The sequence below is a fragment of the Lolium rigidum genome, chromosome 6, assembly GCF_022539505.1.
Source record: "Lolium rigidum isolate FL_2022 chromosome 6, APGP_CSIRO_Lrig_0.1, whole genome shotgun sequence".
NCBI lineage: Eukaryota > Viridiplantae > Streptophyta > Magnoliopsida > Poales > Poaceae > Lolium > Lolium rigidum.
Window position 1 is genome coordinate 275390455 of NC_061513.1, and position 12775 is coordinate 275403229.

At 48.3% G+C, this 12775-nt stretch overlaps 2 protein-coding genes across 2 annotated transcripts; both read left to right on the top strand.

The window, feature by feature from the left end:
* The first annotated feature begins 1043 nt into the window (after nt 1-1043).
* Nucleotides 1044-4750, top strand: LOC124661093 (acetyl-CoA acetyltransferase, cytosolic 1-like). Its single transcript, XM_047198950.1, has 13 exons — nt 1044-1202; nt 1307-1480; nt 1562-1667; nt 1766-1904; nt 2019-2096; nt 2196-2261; nt 2477-2559; nt 3011-3110; nt 3366-3476; nt 3559-3600; nt 3694-3780; nt 4119-4204; nt 4455-4750. Exons 1-13 carry the CDS (start codon nt 1046-1048, stop codon nt 4486-4488), a joined length of 1263 nt encoding a protein of 420 aa, XP_047054906.1. The 5' UTR covers nt 1044-1045; the 3' UTR covers nt 4489-4750.
* A 2441-nt stretch (nt 4751-7191) lies between these two features.
* LOC124664167 lies at nt 7192-8823 on the top strand. The gene has a single exon (XM_047201746.1). It carries the CDS (start codon nt 7192-7194, stop codon nt 8821-8823), a length of 1632 nt encoding a protein of 543 aa, XP_047057702.1.
* The last annotated feature ends 3952 nt before the right edge of the window (nt 8824-12775 follow it).

Genomic DNA, 12775 nt, shown 5'->3' on the forward strand with positions numbered 1-12775 from the left:
TTGCACGAGTCACCGCTCCTCGGCGTCCGCTTTAGGTCGGGAACCGGCGCCCCGTTGAAGTGCACCGGCGCGGCGCCGGAGCCAGAGTGCGATGCCGTGCGGACCTGCAAGGGTGAAGGCGTTTCAGGATGGAGCTGGGAACTTACCGAGCTCACCGACGAGGCCGAGGGAGCGACGCCGATGATCCTCTCTTGCTTGACGATGAGCATGGCCTCCGCTAGGCTCGGATGGAGACCTACTTGCGCGCCGGCTTTCAACTGCATCTGCCACACAATGTGGGAGCCTCCATGTGCTGGGCGGCGGCGGCCGTTGCATTTCTCTCCTTCAGATTCTTGCGCCAGCCGCAACGCTTCGTGACCTCGACGCCTTTCTCCTCCTTGAACGACACCTTCTTTATCGTCTTTGGCTTAGCTTCCTAGACGCCGGTGGCGACGCGCTTTGATTCGGCCGGAGATGCGGCCTCCATTGAGGCTATAGTGGTGGCTATGGAGGAGTCCGTTTGCGTCGCCCCGCTTGGAGATGCCCTTACACTTGCTAGTGGAAATTGGGCTGCCCACTCGGCTGATCCCAAAGCTTAGCTTACTCGTACTCGTGTGTAAGAGCATGTACAGTGGTGGAGAAGGCTGCCTTCTCTTGTACCTTCCACGTCAGCAATACGAGGCAAGAGAAGGCTGACGTAGGAGCATTGTACATGCCGTAAGAGCCGTGAGAAATTTATGTTTTTTTTTTCCAAATCCAGAAGTAGAGACGGCCTATTCGCCGCATTGTTCCATAGCGCATGCCACTTTACACCACAGAAGCCCATCTATGGATGTGGCCAGTCCAGAACGAAAGTAGGCCCATCTTATCTCTCAGAACCCAAACCCGAAACGGCATTCTGTTGTCCTCTAACGGCACGGCACACTCTCTCCTCGTCATTCTCGATCGATCAGTAGGTACCGTCTCCGCCTCTCCAACCCAAACATCAAATCCATCTCCGGCCACCCGCCGCCGGCGAGCTCCAGCCGAGCATATACAGAGCAGCAGCGAAGACAGAAACAACTCCATGGCGCCGCCCGCGAGCACCGGCGCCAGTGGTGCCCCCGACGGCCTGGATTCCCGAGACGTGTGCGTCGTCGGCGTTGCCCGCACGCCCATCGGCGCCCTGCTCGGCTCGCTCTCCTCCCTCCCCGCCACCAAGCTCGGCTCCGTCGCCATCCAGGGTAACATTTCCAATTCGTCCGCTAATTAAGCAATCGCATCGCCGTAGTTGGAATCGTGGATCCAAGTAGTCAGTCAGTCATGCCGTGCTCTCTCCCCCAATTAGCTGCTCTGCGGAGGGCGAACGTCGACCCGGCGCTGGTGCAGGAGGTGTTCATGGGAAACGTCCTCAGCGCCAACCTGGGCCAGGCGCCCGCGAGGCAAGCCGCTCTCGGCGCCGGCTTACCTAACACCGTCCCCTGCACCACCATCAACAAAGTCTGCTCCTCAGGGATGAAGGGTAATTCATGCTGCCACCTACAATTCACACACATACTCTGATAGTTGCTTCTCACTTGTGCTACCTGCCTGCTCCTGGCAGCTGTCATGCTTGCGGCGCAGTCCATTCAGCTGGGGATCAACGACGTTGTGGTCGCCGGCGGCATGGAGAGCATGTCAAATGCCCCCAAATACTTGGCAGAAACAAGGTTTGTATTTTTTTTGTAATGTCATGCTATAGCTTTCAGTGAACCCAGCATCATTTTCTTGTTGCTTGCTTACATTGGCCTATCAAAATAAAATGCAGACGAGGATCACGGTTTGGACATGATGTCGTGATCGATGGGATGCTTAAGGACGGATTGTGGGACGTGTACAATGATTTCCATATGGGGATGTGTGCCGAGCTGTGTGCGGATCAGCACTCCATTTCAAGGGAGGAGCAGGTTTGCTAGCACTACCAATCTTGATGAGTTACAAAAAAATTCTATAATCGGAACTGCACATCTCGTCACCTAGGACCTAATGCGTATGTAGAAATGGCTCTCTCTTTCTTCTAGGATGCTTATGCCGTCCAGAGCAATGAACATGGAATAGCAGCTCGAGACAGCGGCGCGTTTGATTGGGAAATCACTCCGGTACGTGCATGATTCTCATATGCCGAACAGGCAAACACCCAGCTTCTGTACGAATGGTTGACACTTAGGCAGCAATTTCTAACATTTCTTGCTACCCAGGTTGAAGTTCCTTCTGGTAGAGGGAGACCTCCAGTTGTCGTTGACAAGGATGAGAGTCTTGCAAAGGTAGTCCAAAATCTAGTGAATCTATTGACTGTCATATGGAAGGAATTTCTTTGATGTCATCTCTGCAGTAGGCATGGTTTGACTTTACTGTTGCAGTGTCAATAGAATTTTGTGGTGATAAAAAAATTAAGTGGTGGCTGTAGCAACCATCAGCATACCCTTTCTAGTCTTCTTCCAGTTTTTGTGACATTTCCATTGGTAATCTATATGCACAGTATGACCCAGTGAAGTTAAGGAAACTTGGACCAGCTTTTAAGAAGACTGGCTCTGTAACTGCAGGCAATTCTTCTAGTATAAGGTTTGCTATTTTCATGCTCTGACTAGTCATCTACTATCTTCGTGGATAGTTTCTTGGATGGAAACCTTGCAGAGTAGTGTTCATGACTTCATGTGCAGCCATAGTCCAGTACGATATCATACAGTATCATTTTTTTTACGGAAAATAATGTCATAATCTTGAATAGAGCTTTTATTGAGCTCTATGATTGAAGTGTCTCTATGCAATAATTCTGAACATAACAATTTCATTCAGAATTATGTTACTGCTTTTCATGACCGAACTACCTTTCGCATGGAATATGCAGCCGAACTATGTTATGTATCTTCAGTAGTAAACATGAAGGGTCTATCCTGTGTTATCTTAGGAGTGTACTGAAGCTAGATTATTTTAAAGCTCGAATTAGGCTTTCTTGCAAGCGGCATTTACTTGAAGTGTAATTGTTGTGCCATTGTTATCTTCCAATGTACAGCGATGGTGCTGCTGCAATTGTGCTAGTCAGTGGCGAGAAAGCTAAGAACCTTGGCCTTCAAGTTCTTGCAAGGATCAGAGGGTATGCGGATGCTGCTCAGGTAAACATTACATGCCTTGGCGTAATGGCATCAATCATTGTCAATGAAACAAATGCCGTTTGTGAAATCTCTACTCATTTTCTTGTTAGTGAAGTCTGGCACCAGCATTATCCTTTTCTGTGTCTCAAAGCTGTGAACCTGACGTATCTTTATTTAACTCTATGAGCTATTGCTGTACGCATCTTCTTGTTTACAATATTTTTTGTTAATATGCATTACACTGAGTGTTGTACTAACTCCTAAAAATAAATACAGGCACCTGAGCTGTTTACAACAACTCCAGCTCTTGCTATTCCAAAGGCTATATCAAATTCGGGTCTCCAAACTTCACAAATAGATTATTATGAAATAAATGAGGCTTTCTCGGTATAATTTTGGTCTTGATAGCATTAATATTAGTCAGGCCTGAAGAATAAGGTGAGACTAAACTATATATTTCGATGTTCAGGTTGTTGCTGTAGCAAATCAGAGGCTTCTTCGCATCCCTCCTGTGAGTGGCTCAATCAAATTTAGTTAACTATGTACAGCAAATGGGTAGTCCCAAATAGTTTCATAAATATTAATAGACGTTTCACTATTTCAGGGAAAGCTAAATTTAAGTGGTGGCGCTGTTTCTCTGGGCCATCCTATCGGCTGCAGTGGTGCACGAATTATAGTCACTTTGCTCGGGGTATTGCTTTCCTTCCTATACAAACTGAGAGATCATGATGAATTTATGGTCTTTGTTAGATCACTCTTTCACTGTTATAGTACTGGTTTAGCTCCCATTCATGTTTCAGCAAAACTAGTTGACTATAAGTGTGCAAGGGTGTGATTAGCATTACTTTGTTGTCGCCCATTGCGCTTCCCCTTCTCCAGCGTAGATCTAGAATTTTCATCTTTCATTAAAACAAAATGACTTTAAAGTTGAATATCTTGAGCTTGCTGTTGTTCCAGGCTACTGATTGTTTCTTCTTTATAGTTGCATCCTGTTCCATGTTAAAATTCTAGCTTTTGTTTGCTCCACAGATTCTTAGACAGAAACATGGGAAATTTGGGGTTGCCGGAGTTTGCAATGGTGGGGGTGGTGCTTCAGCCCTCGTTGTAGAGTCAATGTAAGTTTCTTCTTCAGATTTACTCTCATGAAGAAGTCTTTAGGTCCTCACCACACTGACAATCTGGGTGAAGTGTTAAGTCAATTGCGCATTCTGGAATCATAATTACCAAGTTGGTTTTTTTCCTTAACTGTTCACATAATCACCATTCATAGAAAGAATTATTTATGTTTAACCTGTGACCATTACAACTTCCCTCGAATGCGGTTGCAATTCGCACTTCCTTAGCAACTCTGACTTGATGATGCAGGCAACCTTCATCTCATGTGCGTTCCTCGTTGTGAAGTTAGCATGAGCAAATTATGCAAAAGCTGAGCTATGAATTACCTCCAATGTTGTATTTACTGTATCTTCTGTGAACTGTAGGGTAGATGGATCAATAATCCATGGTGTATAAGTACTTCTAAGCTACATATGATGCGGTGAACAATTGAGTATAGTAAAATAAGATGACCCTGTGCTACTTGCGCAAGGTCTGATCCTGTATTCCTCTACATTGCACTATAACAGTTGGCACATGAATAATCGGAAAGTCATTTTGGCTCCCGACTCCTGAGCACCAGTGCTCTTGGCATATTAGAAAACACGAAAAATAATATTTTCAGGTTTTAAATTTTTTTGAAAAAAAATCAGAAAGTAGCTAACGGTATATCTCACAAACGTGCAAAATCTCAAGTTCAAATGTTTTGTACGCTAGCCTAAACTATACATTACTTCCAATTGAAAAGTCTGTGATATACATTACTAGCTACATCATGATTTTTTTCAATTTTTTAAAAACTTAGAAATGTAATTTAGATTTTTTGTAAATAAAAAGATCACTGTACGCACATGTGCACTAAATATCTGTACGCTTCTAGTAAAAAAGGGTTCAGAGAAAAAAGGGTTCAGAGGAGCCCGACTTTGAATTAACAAAGCCATCAACCTGCCAGGGATTACACAAGGCCACCCACAACACAACACCACGCACCACAACGGCCGAACGATACAAGGGAGCACACTGAACAGCTACAAGTCAACACTACACGCAAGAACCGAAGGAACTTGCAAGGTGAAAACTACCACGCTCCTACACCAAGCTATCAAGAAAGGAAGGCACAACGAGGCACTGCCATGAAGCAGGATGGAGATTGTGCTCGAGGAAGACACCTTGGTCTGCAAGCATCAGACACCCTCCTGTTCTCACGCCGAAGAGGGCCCCTACCCTCTCGCCTTGTCTCGAAGGCGTCGAACCATCGAACCATCAAACATGAGATCAGCTCACCCGAGAGCTGGAGAGGAGTTGGACTCGAGCCCGATAGCCCCAAACCACGACCACCGAAGGAAGTGAGCACACCTCATCAGCCAAAACATTGCCGACCTTGGAGAACCTGAGAGAGGCAGGAAAGCCACCGGAATCAACTGCACAGGCCAAAGCTCCTGCCTTCAACTCTTCTCACCGAGCACCACACTTCCCAGGCGACGCCTCCAACAAGGACACGGCGTGCAGCACGTCGACGTCTCCCAGTCCGCAGGATTTTGGGCTTTCGCCCGGGAGGTAGGTCGGGGTGTAAACATGGGATCTCAGCCACGCCTCCAAGGAGGAAGAACGGCGCCCAAAGGTGTCACCGCCGCTAGGCCAAGCCAGCTGACCTAGGGTTTCCCCTGATTCCAAGTAAACCACCAACACCCACCATATTCGAGGTCAGGGAGCAACTGTCTCCCTCAGCCAAACCGGTGAAGGAGAGAGATCCAGACGGGGAGACATGCACCAGATTTGACGAGGAGGAAGACCTCCAAGCCGCAGCAGCCGCCCGCCGCGGTCGCACCTCTCGAGAGGACGAGGCCGACGACCCGTGAGGACGCATGCCACGAGCACGCCATCACCATGCCAGAAGGGCCGCCGGCCACCAACATCAAGCACCAGCGAGGCCGAGCTGGGGAGGGGGACGAGGGAAGAAGGGCTGCCGAGTAGCCAGCGGCGATGCCCCCCCACACACGGCAGACAACCTCCGGGCCACCGCGCCAGGGGAGCCCGTGCGCAGATCCCCGCCGCACCCTTCACCGGCTCTGCGGTGCTTCGCCGGCAACAACCTCAAGGGGACGGCGAGGGGGGGGGGGGGGGGAAGAGGCGGCGGCAGCGGGGGTTAGGGTTCACCCTCCCCCGGTCGCCCAGAGGAGACGACGCGAGGGGGTAACCTCTCTCATATGCTAGTTGTTAAAAAACCGCTTAGTTCTGGATGCATCGGGAACGATGTTGGCTGGAATCTCCGCTTCATGTTTGACTTTTTGAAATGCCCCAACAACAGCTAAAAGAAAAAGAGGAACGTACTGCAGTAAGTTTACTTGCTCCAAAGTCCACCTGTCTTTTTGAAATGCGTCAACTACTGTACTACACCTGCGCCACGTACGTGCAGCTTTCCCACTGACATGCGGACCCAGCAGCACAGCTCAGGGTTTGGCCCCACCAGTCAGAGTCAGGGGAGAAGGGAATGAAAAGTTTACACGGGCGGATCCAACCACTGCACTGAGCGAGTGTGAGCTGAGCAGAGGTGACTAGGTGAGTGAGGCAGCTAGAGAGAGAGGTCGTTTGCTTTTGTTGGTTTCCGATTTATGGCGACTTAATGCCACCAGCTAGCTCGCATCAATGGCCATTGCCGAATGCATCTGAGCTCACTCCCCTTTCGTCTTCCCCATCCATCTCAGCTCCTCCATCCGCACCCCAATCTTCTCCACCGCCATTTCTCAGCTCCCGACAATCTCTTCTTTTGTTTCTTGCTCTTATCTTTTTTTGTCAATGCTGTCCGGCCTGCACTCTGCCCAGCTCTGCTCTGCTCTGTTCCGCCGTTAACTCGTCTCGTCGTCTCCCCATCCTCGCTCTGAGATCGAAGGTGTTTTGAATTCAAACCGCCCACGGGATTCGTTTCTTCCTGCAGGGCAGGGGTTGACGCGCGCGCAGAGCTCTAGATTTCCTTCGCATTTCTTTGCGACCGAATCTTGATTTAGCCATGGTGGCCGAGCCGCTGGTGCACAAGGTGCTCTCCATGGCGACCTCGTCCTCCTTCTCCAAGAAGGCCAAGAAGGCGCCGGCGGACGGCGGCAGGGCGGTGGTCGGCATCCTGTCGTTCGAGGCGGCCAACGCCATGTCGCGCGCCGCGGACCTCCACCGCTCCCTCTCCGACGCCGAGGCCGCCCGCCTGCTGGGCCCGCTCTGCCTCGGCTCCCGCGCCGTGCGCGCCCTCGTCCCCGGCGACGACGCGCGCCTCCTCGCGCTCGCGCTCGCCGAGAAGCTCGACGCCCTCAACCGCGTCGCCGCCGTCGCCGCGCGCCTCGGCCGCCGCTGCGCGGCGCCGGCGCTCCAGGGGTTCGACCACGTCTACGCCGACCTCCTCGCCGGCCGCTACTCCGCCGCGGCGGCCCCCTTCGCGCCCGCGTCCTCCGACTCCGCGCTCGTCCGGCAGCTCGACCGCCTGGCCGCCGCCACGGCCGCGCTCTACGCCGAGCTCGACGCGCTCGCCGACCTCGAGCAGTCCGCAAGGAAGCTGCCCACCGATGAGGCCCGCCGCGCTCTGGAGCAGCGCGCGCGGTGGCGTCGCCACGACTTGCGCCGCCTCCGGGACGCCTCGCTCTGGAACTGGACATACGACAAGGCCGTGCTCCTGCTCGCGCGCGCCGTCTGTGCTGTCTACCGCCGCATCTGCCTCGTCTTCGGCGACCCCATGCTCGGCGTCGACCTGCTTGCTCCAAGCTCACGCCGCCAGCGGCAATGCGACCAGAGCCGGCAGCTTTTCTCCGGCCCGCTCACCTCCAGCTACAGGTACTCTGCCCCAACCCGGAGCAGCAATCTTGGCCAAGACAATGCCAAGTCAGGGCCGATCGCCATTGTCACTCTTGCAGACATGCCGCGGCTCCGGCCGTCGAATTGTGGGGGGAACATGTTCATGGAGTGCCTAAGCCTGAGCACCTCAGTTTCATGGAAGGATGGGTTCGACGACGAGTTCTCAGAGGATGCCAGCTGCATCAGCGCCATCAGGTCAGGGATGCTCACCACGCCGCTGGCGGCGACGACGTCGACCCCCTCCAAAATCAAAAAGTCGCCGCGGTTCGGTCCGAAGAGCACGGTGATGTCGCTGGCCCCGCCATCGACGATCGGTGGCTCGGCGCTCGCATTGCATTACGCCAACATCATCATTATCATCGAGAAGCTGCTCCAGTACCCGCACCTTGTCGGCGAGGAGGCTCGGGATGATCTGTACCAGATGCTGCCGTCGAGCCTGAGGGCGTCACTGAGAAAGAATCTCAGAACCTACGTCAAGAACATTGCGATCTATGACGCGTTCCTCGCGCATGACTGGCGGGAGACGCTGGAGAAGACGCTGGCATGGCTGGCGCCCATGGCACATGACACGATGCGATGGCAGGCCGAGAGGAACTTTGAGCAGCAGCAGATTGTATTGAAGGGGAATGTGCTGCTTCTGCAGACATTGTTTTTCGCCGATCGGGAGAAGACGGAGGCAGTGATCTGCGAGCTGCTTGTCGGGCTCAACTACATCTGCCGGTACGAGCAGCAGCAGAACGCGCTGCTCGACTGCTCCAGCAGCATCGACTTCGACGACTGTATGGAGTGGCAGCTGCACTGAAGTTGCAACTTACAAGGTCAGGTTTCTGCTCAAATATGTTGTTCCATACTGTACAAGTGATGTGACGAGAGGAATACAAAGGGTGCTTGAGTTTTTAGGTTTGGATTTCTTCCTTTTTTGTGTGTGTGTGAGTTTAGATGAGATCATCTATCATTTCATAGATGAAATAGGATTGCCTAGTGAATTCTCTTTCAACTTGAAAAGACTGACCTGAAGGATGGTCAATCTAATTCCTGTTGTACATGTAGTAATTTGCCCAGTAAATTTGCATCGTGGTTGTGGATGACTAGATCAAATTATCCAAATTGCTAAACAAGTCACAAAGTTATGTTACTTACTCCTACCATTCTGAATTCTAGCATATGGAATGTTCAGACTGGAGAATTTTGAATTCAGCGCCTTTCTCATTCTTTTATGGTCAGCGTGGGACCTTTTCAAAAAGCACATTGAGACAATCTAGGATAATGTTACACAAAGGTATAACTTTATGGATTAATTTAAGCGGTATAACTTTCGACAAACTAGTATTATTGAGAAAATCTAGGAGAATGCTACACAAAGTTATAACTTTAGGCATTACTTTAAGCAGTATAACTTTAGACAATCTAGTATTATATTACATCGGGGTTAGTAGATGTTGATGCTAACCCACTCATATTTCATATTATCCTAAGATAAATTATATAATGTAAAGCCGTTGTGATGTTCAGTTAGTTTACCTTCTCCTTCTCTGAGGGATTTCTGTTTATTACCATCTTGTGCTCAGCATCATCTGCTCAAAGGGGTACCTATCATATCTCAACTGAACATCGCAACGGCACAAAAAGAAAAGAAATTCAGAAAATAAAGACCAATCATCACTACATGAACTTTCTGCTGCATGAACCGTGAGTGCTACTCTGCAGCAGGGTGCCCTTTTTGTTCTCGGGGGCACACACACCTATGTAAATGTATCAACTGCCCATCTGACTATGTGTTGCAAGCAAATCGGTAAAGCATATGCAATAAAAAATCATTAGAAATTCTTTTCTTTGGCTGCATGATGGAGATGATGATGGCTTACAGTCTCTTCAACTCTCTGACTTTTTCACACACACTGTACTTGCAATCGCCGTGCGGAAACATATACGCATATTTTTTCCATATTCACTTATTGTCTGAAAGCGGCTTTGAATTCAGTCCAGCACTCCATTTGATGAATCAAGTTGCATCCAAATTTTATTTGATTACATAGTTTGGACTTCATTTGTCATGTGTGTTGAGCACTTCACGTGCAGTTCACATGTTCATTTTATTCCTTCAATTTGAGCTGAAGATTGAAAAAAAATTGCCATCTGCATCTGTTGGTGCCATTGATGATGACGACCACTGCATGGAGTGGCAGCCGCATAAAGTTACATCTTGCCAAGTTAGAATTTCTGCTCAATTTGTTTGTACCATAATGCACAAATGATGTGAGGAGAGAAAAACAAAGGGTGCTTGGGGTTTGGGTTTCTTCTTTTTTTGATGCATGAGTTCAGATGAGTTCATTTATCGGTTCATAAATGAATGAACGGATATATAAGGATTGCCTAATGAATGCTCTGTCCACTGGAAATTTCTCCAGTCTAACTACAATTGTGCATGCATACATCGTCGAACAGTCTGAAAAAATAGTATACTCCCTCCAGCCTGAAAAAGATGTCTCAACTTTGTCTAGATATGCATATAGATGAGTTTTAGTGTGCAGATACATGCGAATCTAGATAAAGTTGAGACATTCTTTGTAGGACGTAAAGAGCAGTAAATTTGCATTTGTTTTTCTGATGTGAGGTGGGAGAAAAAACGTTGAATTTGTCCACACCCTAATTCAAAAAGAAGAAAGAAGGCGAAATTATCCAAATTGGCAACGAAGTCACTAGGTTAGTTAGTTGCTACCATGTTTGGTTGGCTACTGAATTCTAGCTAGCATATGGAATGTTCAGAGTTGAGACTTGTGAAGTCACTGCCTTTGTTGTTTTTAATCGTTAGCGTGGGGACTTTTTTACCAAAAGCACACTGAGACAATCTAGGATAATGTTACACAAAGGTATAGCTTTAGGCATTAATTTAAGAGTTATAACTTTAGACAATCTAGTATTATATTACATCGGGCAGCGTTTAGTAGAAGTTGATGCTAACCCACTCATACTTCGTATTATCCTCAGATGCCTTATATACCGTAAAGCCGCGGCGATCGAGTTTAGTTGGTAGGTCAATCAGCTTACTTTCTCCTTTGTGGGATTTCTGTTTATTTACAGTTTGTGATCAGCATCATCTGGTCAAAGGGGTAGCTATCTTATCTCAACTGAACATTGCAATGGCACAAAAGGTAAATAGAATGCAAAGATTACTGCCCGTTCGAAAAAAAAATAAAGACCCATCATCATCACCAACATGAACTTTCTGCTGCACTAACAGTGAGTGCTACTCTGCAGCAGGGTGCCCTTTTTGTTCTCAAAGGCACACACACATATGTATATGTGTGTATCAGCTGCCCATCTGTGTTGCAAGCAAGTTGGTAAACACTCATTAGCAATCAGTAAGGATATGCAAGACTTCTTTGTCCCTTTTTTCTTCTTTGGTTGTACTGATGGGGATGATGATAGCCTACAGTCTCACTTACTGCCTCTACTCTTCAACTCTTGTTTTCCCACAAGTTGTACTTGCGGTCTCTGTGTGAAAATACTTTCTTAATCATCACACATTGTCTGAAAGTTGTTCTGAATCCAGTCCAACACTCCATTGGTTGAATCTAGGTGCATCCACATCGATTTGACTGACAGTTTGGAGTTCGTCTTCAATATGTGTTGAGCACTCCACGTGCTGTTAACTGGTTCATTTCGTTCTTTGAACTTGAGCTGATCAGCTCAAGAAAATTATTTCGTTGTCATCTGCTTCAGTTGGTGCCTTTGATGACGAAGAACTCGATTGGCTTAAATTCCTTATGGGTAGACTTGATTGGTTTTTATATCCAGGTGGTGTTGCACACGTGTTAATATTCTCGGTTAGAACTGTGATTCTGTTGTGCAATCAGACTTCAACATCTGATGGAATCTGAGTTGGTTAACTAACCAATTGTGCAAACCATCTGATGGAAGAGGACGGTGTATCTATTTGTGTACGCACATAAAAGAATCATAAAGCTTGTCACTGACTCGGTTGAAACAAAGGTTCAGAATTTCGAACTGACTCCGAAATGTTTGCGAAACTAAGCTTGTGTGTTATTTTTGTTTCCCAAGATAGGAGCGTGGTTCTGAGCGATGTTGCCGCCGGCCTAATCAAGTGCAACTGCAATCTATTCCCTCCGTTACAAAATTAAGCGTAACCACTTTATCTAGATAATGATGTATAGGGCACGTACAATGGGGTGATGTCAACCTTCCTTAAAGATGTCACGTCAGATTTTTGCTTAGTTGGAGGAGAGAGAATGAAGAGAGAGAAGACTGTCTTCCCTTAGCTAAGGGATCATCTCTTATTACGAAATAAGGAAAGACTATTTTCTCCATTATATCACATATGTCTTCCCTTAGCAACAAATTTCCTACCAAAATTTAATTATTAATATTAATTGCTAGAGATGGCAGTAAGAGATAATGCGTTGTATGACTTATATCTAATGCCTTCTCTAGCTGATGTGGCGGGGTAAGGAAAGACATGTCTTCTCTACCATTGTACATGCCCTCAAGTGCCGCCTGCCGCTGGTCCGACGGATGCGGAGGATATCCGTTGACTCCGAAGGGTGCTACGCTGCTGGTTGTTGTTCCCGGGGGAGGATTTACCGAACGACGGTTGGGGTGGTAGATACTTTAGAGGGGGGACATGCATCGCACTATCCCCCCCTCTAAGGGCATCAGTGCATCACTGCTAAGTGCACGGTACTGCAGACTTCTGCGCGCCGCAGTACCCGCCACGGAGCTGCCGCTGATGGTGC